This window comes from Phaseolus vulgaris, chromosome 1 (assembly GCF_000499845.2).
Source record: "Phaseolus vulgaris cultivar G19833 chromosome 1, P. vulgaris v2.0, whole genome shotgun sequence".
NCBI lineage: Eukaryota > Viridiplantae > Streptophyta > Magnoliopsida > Fabales > Fabaceae > Phaseolus > Phaseolus vulgaris.
This window is the reverse complement of record NC_023759.2, coordinates 48,183,291-48,190,066: the sequence shown is the minus strand read 5'-3', so window position 1 is coordinate 48,190,066 and position 6,776 is coordinate 48,183,291. Positions and strand designations below refer to the sequence as shown.

Here is a 6,776-nt window from a genome sequence, read left to right as displayed (position 1 = left end):
TTTAAATAATATATAAGAAAAATAAAATTAAATCAGTTTGGGTGTAAGGTTGTATTATATTATGGTAACTCATACTTTGTTGGTAATGAATACTATGAGTTGAAAAGTTCAATATCATAATGAAAAAAAGACCAACAAACATTAATTATCTTCATAATCTATCTCGAAAAATAATCAACACTTAGAGGACAATAAGTAAAAAAAATTAAAAGTAATTGAAATTTTAAAATTAGATGCACTTAATTGGATTATTTCAAATTTTAACTAATATATACGAATTTGAAAATTTATACACTAAAGTTATTATTCATACTAAAGTTAATTGCAATCATTTTTCAACTCATTAATTATAATATCGAAGACAATAACATTTAAATATTACATTTTTATATTTGAACATAAAGATATTTTCCTTTCTCTTTTTAAATATATGTTTTATTTTTCATGTAGCTTTTAGTATAGAACTAATTTTAGAAACAATTCAAAAGCAACACTGTTAGAATCAATTCACTGGAAAAAATTGGAAAGTTTAATTCCAACATCAACCAATTGAGAGTAACAAAACCTATTTTTTAAAAAAAGTAACGGAAAAGGGAAAGAGTAGAATAATTAATAGTACATGCATCAATGATAGTTGAGTCCAACAAAAAAATATGGTAATGTGACAAAAGTTTCTAATAGAGAATGGCAAAATTTTCAATTGAAATAAATACACATAATATGATTATCCTTCACCGGAAGAGGAGGAGGAGGTCGATCATAACCTATTTGCTTTCCTATATCTGAACTTTACGTATGTTTTAAGTTTTGACCACACAAAGGCCGTCTACAATATCCTACCAAAACTTGAAACTGTGATTTCCTTTAATGGCACACACGTGTTTTGGCTCCAACATATTTCACCAGATGCTCAACTGTTTCTGGACTTTAGAATCGTTAGATGACCTACCACCTTTGTCTTTGTAGGAATTTCTTCCCCCAGCACTCTTCCGTCCCTTACGAACTGCTGCTACAGCACGTCGTCTTTGCTTACTCAAGCTCTTAACCAGTTCAGCTTCATTTTCCTTTGCTTCTTCACTGTTTTCCTCCTGAGAATCAAAATTACCACAGTTGAGGCTTCCATGCAACGGCCAAATAACATGCTTTATATATAAACTAGAATAATTAAAACAAGGAGACCATACAAGGAAAAATTGTTCTACACTACGTCAATAGCAAATTTACGCTAATATATGAGCCTATGGTAGAGAAAAATTTAGATTTAAAATACCACAAGTCACATCTAGATTAGAGATGCATGGCATTCCTTGTTAACAAGTCATACATACACGCTATTTCCCATAAAATCATCATGGACCAGCGTTTAAGACTATAAATTCTTTGAATTGAATATTATGAAGAGAAAAAGGAAGCAGTACAACAAACATAAGATTGAAATAAACACCCGATAGAAAGATTAAAACATTGCTCACATTGTCACTTGCATCTTCTTTTTCAGATCCACTGCTTTCACGTGCTTCACAACTCTCCACTTTCCCCTGATTTTCACATCCCTCATTCTGGTTAGAACAAAAAGAAATCCTTCAGCCAACTTTGCAGATTTAGACTTATACTATTGAAATAAGCTCAAAAAACTATGGTAAAGTGTATATATGCCCGCTAGTCAATGGACAAACTAAAACTAAACCAAATTTTTGAAATTCAAGTTTAGATATCACTGTTCACTTAGAGACTTTATTTAATGATATATTCAGGACAATGAAAATTTTCAAGCTCAGCCCTCTCAAGTGCAGAAAGAAAGTTTAGTTTAGTATTGTTCAGCACGGATCAGCTAAACAAAATACCCATAACCTTCCATCCGCATGAATTATATATGCTCATTTTCAGCTATCTATGCTATATTATGGTTTTAATTAAAATGAGCTATCAGCTGCCAATGTTATATTATGGTTTCTGTTTTGAACAAAATGGCCATTATCGAACACATCTCAGTTCTTAGGTATGCTACGTTGTTTGTTACTTGCAGTGATTTTGTTTATGAAGTCACTTCTTTATTGGGGCACAACTTTCTCACATTCCCCTGATTCATAGCTCAGTTTCCCCCTGCTAATCTCCCCTACAGGTAAGCATGTTTGTTTTATGTCAGCTTGTGCTAGTTATTGTTTGGTTTTAATTAAAACGAGTAATCAGCCGCCTATGCTATATTATGGTTTCTGTTTTGAAAAAAAAAATGCTCATTATCAAGAACACATCTCAGTTCTTAGATTTTCTATGTTGTTAATTGCAGGGCCTTTGTTATGAAGTCACTTCTTTTAATGGGGTACAACTTTCTTAACTCCCCCTGATTCATAGCTCAGTTTCCCACTGTTAATGTCCCCTACAGGTAAGCCTATTTGTTTTATGTCAGCTTGTGCTAGCTATTATTTTATCTCTATGTACATCTTTTATAATTGATTTTATTGAAATAAAATAAATAACAGCACATTTTTACATAGTCTGTATCTGCTTTATGGCATTACCTGTTCCAACAAGTCTGAAGAATTACCATCAATAGTGCTTGCTTCATTCTCGTCTTCTACTAAGTCAACATCTTCACTGTCTGAATTTGTATCACTCTCTGCCCTGCCTTCAATGAACTGCACATAGAGATTTAAATACCTTTGAGGCTGAACCAAATACAAAAATGAAATCTTACCAATCTACGCACAATAACTAAAAACAGACAATGTTATGCTTCACTAGATGCCAAATGGAGGTCCATGCAGGGTGTTAGCAGCTAAGCCAAACGAGGCGTAAAATATAAAAGCAAAGTTTCGTTGCCTTTTGAAAAATGATCCCTATATTTTCTTCCCCCTCTAAACGAACAAGAAAAACACTATACCCTTTGAATATCTTCCTCTTCCTTTCTAGTAAAGCCACTGGCAGCAAGTTCCCTATCTAGAAAACCAGCACTTCTTTCTATCGCAGAAAAACAGGGTTTTCCAGCTTCATCTTTCCCCTCATCAGAACCATCAATATCATCTAAGCTTTCTTCAAAAGAAAGATTGAACCTGAAACAGAGAAGAGGGAATGATATGAAGTTAATTGATTTACCAGCCAAATACTAGATCCAAAAACCTTTCAACAAGTTCAGCTACCAAATATCTATCAGCCATGCAGTAAAAACAGGAGGTGAAAATGAGAAATGCATAAGATACCAAAAAATAAATGAAAAATATTAAAATTATACTAAAAAATACAGGAAAAAGGAATCACATAAATACATCTCCACAACAGGATAGTTTATAGTTACAACTACAGATTGCAAATAGGTTATATATAAATGCAAGTGAGAAAGAAAAGATTCAAGAGCGTAAATACAAAAAAAAATCCCAACATGAAGGACATGACCTTAAAGGAACCTCTTTATTTAATGAAAGGGTGAGAGAGTGGAATACAGACTTAAAAGGATAGAAACTGGCCCGGTGTTTGGTTGTGAAGAATGTAAAAGCAAAATAAAGTTTAAATTGCTACATAAAGAAGTCAATTCTTATTTTCTCTCCAACTAAACAGAGAAAAAAAGCATAATTATTTGTTGTTTCCCTCTTTATTTATTCTCTCCCACTGTCATCCCTTCCAAACATAGTGTAAGAATCATGAGTCCAAGTCCTTTGACCATGTCCATGATATTTTGTACTAAATGCACTATCTAACAAGTTATGCTAACTTGTAATAACAGACTTGCCTAATTACTTGCTACTTCACTGAAATTAACTCTGCAGTTTGGGCAAGTGAAGTGAGAAGATCATTTCCATTTTTTCCTAACATCATTTGAATTATCAATACAGCAAAATATTAAATATAATATGCAAAAAGCAACTCTAAAGTTGACAAATACATGATTCCAAATAACAACCTACCTTTTCCTGAAAAACTTAAAGATGCATTCAACATCACGGTCAAAGTACCTGAAATAAGAATAAATAATATATAATTAAACCAGAAATAAAATATACTATGCCCTTCCATTAATATGACACACTTAAGCATGCAACTTCAGCATTTTGTTACTATTTGCAAATTTTCAAAATTTTATTTTTACTATGAATATTGATTTTAAACTTACGAAACAAGACTTAAATAAATATATAAGTTTATCCCCAAAAAAAATATTTTAAAAATTAGCGAAATTTTATTAGCATATTCTAATTCGTAAATTGAAAAGAGATGTAAAGATAAATCTAAAAATTGTATTATAAGGTCTAACATGTTGAATTGAAACCACACAAATTTAAAGACTACGTGAATAAATTACAAACAGATTTTTTTCAGGGACGAAGCAGGTTGAACTATGGGAGAAAGATTTTTTATTTGAAAACTGTATACTAGCCCATTAAATTCTAAACAAGTGTGACTAGAATGTGAAATGACCTGCAAAATTTGTAAACTATATAAGCAAATAACGAAACAAAACATAAAAAAATTGACGGGGTGGCTAGGAATTGTGATAACAAGTCAAAAGAAGATTATGACAAAACTATCTTACAAGGAGACCCTTACATCTGTGCATTACGATGTGAAACGGATACCATTTGTGGAAAATCAATCATGGTAATTTTTTCATCATCTTCAATCTACAAAGAATGGAATTCAAAGTGTAAATCAGATTTGAAAAGCAACAGACTAACAGATTTAACGAAATAAAACTGAGAATCCTCTTTGATCATTATGCAGACAAGTCAAAGCATACCATAATATTGAATTCATTGAAATCACAATGAATAAGGCCACGCTCAGCCAACCGAACAACTAAACCAATAATTGTCTCAAAAACTACCTCTGGATTTTCTAACTGCTTCACCTGAACACTGCATTTGAAAAAACAAATAGACAAATCATGCAATTGTTTACCAACATCAGCAAAATAGGTGAAAAAAATACTAGAAACAAGAAAACCAGCTTAAGAAAATTAGCAGAAGTAATGAAGGATACCTACAGAGGATAACCTTGAACAAGTGACATGATTACACAATGTCTATTGTGTTCCACAGCATTTGGAACAGGAAAGCCATGGTTTTCCAGAGCCTGCTCAAGCAGACCGTGTGTCAGTGACTAGAGAGTCAAACAAGAATAAATGAATTCAAATATACAGCAACTAGATAGACGAAAGGGGAGGAAGGTAAAACCTTCATGAAAGCAAATTCTTTAAGTGCAGCAAGGCGAGACAAGTAGAGCCAATTATAACTACTTCGATGTCTCAAGTAGTCACGCTTAGATTTGACAGCTCTAAAAGAGGTTCTACCTAGTCTATGCAACTTCATGGCTAGAACAGTTCCATCTTCACGAGCAACCTCAAATATATCTAGCAGAGCACAAATGCCAACGTAATTAGCAAAAAAAGGATGAAATATGATTGAATAAAGAGCACAACATTAGAAGAGCATTAACTAAAATACCAGATTCCTTTCCAACACCAATTTGGCGACCAACAGCAACAAACACTCCCTTGTTCACCATGGCTTTAATGGCAAGAAAATCATAACCAAGATAGGTAAGGCGGAATCCATCATCTAAAACAAAATGAAGCTCTCACAAATTAGAAGGTCATTCAAAAGAACTGCATATACTTATACTAATATGATCATAATTGTTCTTTGTTAATACGTTAATACAAATAATAATAAACAGACTAGAAGGCACCAACATTTAGAAGAGTCATGATGCAACAACTTGTGCTTGAGCAAATTCTTCAAAACCTTGTACGTGCCTCCATGCCTACAAACATTAACATAAAATTAGTAACGAAAACGAAAATAAAACACTGTAAAGAGAGTGAATGCGGAAGAATATTGAGAGGTACTTGAGACGCGCAATTCGATCGATGAGTTCCGTGGGTACGATTTCATGCTGCAGCCGGGGAGAATTTCGTTAATTCGAACTCAAAATTCAAAACAAATGAAATTTAAATTGAAATTATAAAATAAAATGGCGCGAGAGGCGAAGAGAGAAAAACGCACATTCCTCATGCCCAATTCAACCGCGGTGAGAACCCTAAAATCATCTTTGGAGAGATATCTCAACACATCTACGTCGAGCTTCATTCTGTATTAACGTTAGTGCGCGCGTTTGGAGTGAAGGTGGCTTGCGGCAGAGCTGGTCGCGGCGGTTAGGTTAGGATTCAATCTGATATTTTGGTGAGTGAGAGAATATACTCGTCTGGGCTGGGCTTAAGATGTTGCTGCTGAGAGTTGGAGATGTGCGTGTTTCTTAATTTTTATTTCAGTGTAATCTTAATATATAAGTATTTTTACTTTGAATCTTTAATAATATTTTTTAAATTGTATTTAATAAATTAAATATTTTTATTTAAGTATTTTAGTGTGTGAATCTTGTTGTTCGCGTAAATGTTTAGAAATGTATTCATTAAATCAATTATATTATTTAAATTAATTGAGAAACAAATTTTTAAATATTTTAAAATAAATTAAAAATACAACATAATAAATCTTCAACTTTTCTAGAAGTGCTTAATAGCTCTCAAGTCCTATAATGATAAAGTTTTAGAGATATGAAAAGTGTAAAAGATTGCAACAGATTTTCTGTTCAAGTTTTTTGATTTTTTAGTAAATATATTTAAATTAAAAGAATCTATATTTAGTGAGATTTGTTATTTATAGAGTTTATTGTAAGCACTGTTAATCCAAGGTTAAATTATCTCATTTTTTAAGGTTGATTTGCTGATAGTGTTGTTTGATTAAGTTCTCTAATCAATCACAATTATTGTAATTTATAATTAA

The 6,776-nt window shown here is 32.2% G+C and overlaps 1 protein-coding gene across 2 annotated transcripts; it reads right to left on the bottom strand.

Annotated features, from left to right (window-relative positions):
* Window positions 1-601: 601 nt before the first annotated feature.
* LOC137814930 (serine/threonine-protein kinase rio2) lies at window positions 602-6,252 on the bottom strand. 2 transcript variants are annotated; one of them, XM_068617890.1, is made up of 13 exons: window positions 5,997-6,252; window positions 5,840-5,886; window positions 5,684-5,754; window positions 5,436-5,549; window positions 5,166-5,341; window positions 4,976-5,064; window positions 4,730-4,847; window positions 4,540-4,613; window positions 3,900-3,947; window positions 2,882-3,050; window positions 2,520-2,636; window positions 1,473-1,559; window positions 602-1,088 (listed from the first exon to the last, which is right to left on the bottom strand). In XM_068617890.1, the coding sequence occupies exons 1-13, from the start codon at window positions 6,078-6,080 to the stop codon at window positions 900-902; spliced, it is 1,383 nt and encodes a 460-aa protein (XP_068473991.1). In that variant the 5' UTR covers window positions 6,081-6,252; the 3' UTR covers window positions 602-899. The 2 variants fall into 2 exon arrangements, with proteins under 2 accessions (XP_068473991.1, XP_068473992.1); XM_068617891.1 differs by having other exon boundaries at window positions 1,473-1,538; window positions 5,997-6,248.
* Between the last annotated feature and the right edge of the window lie 524 nt (window positions 6,253-6,776).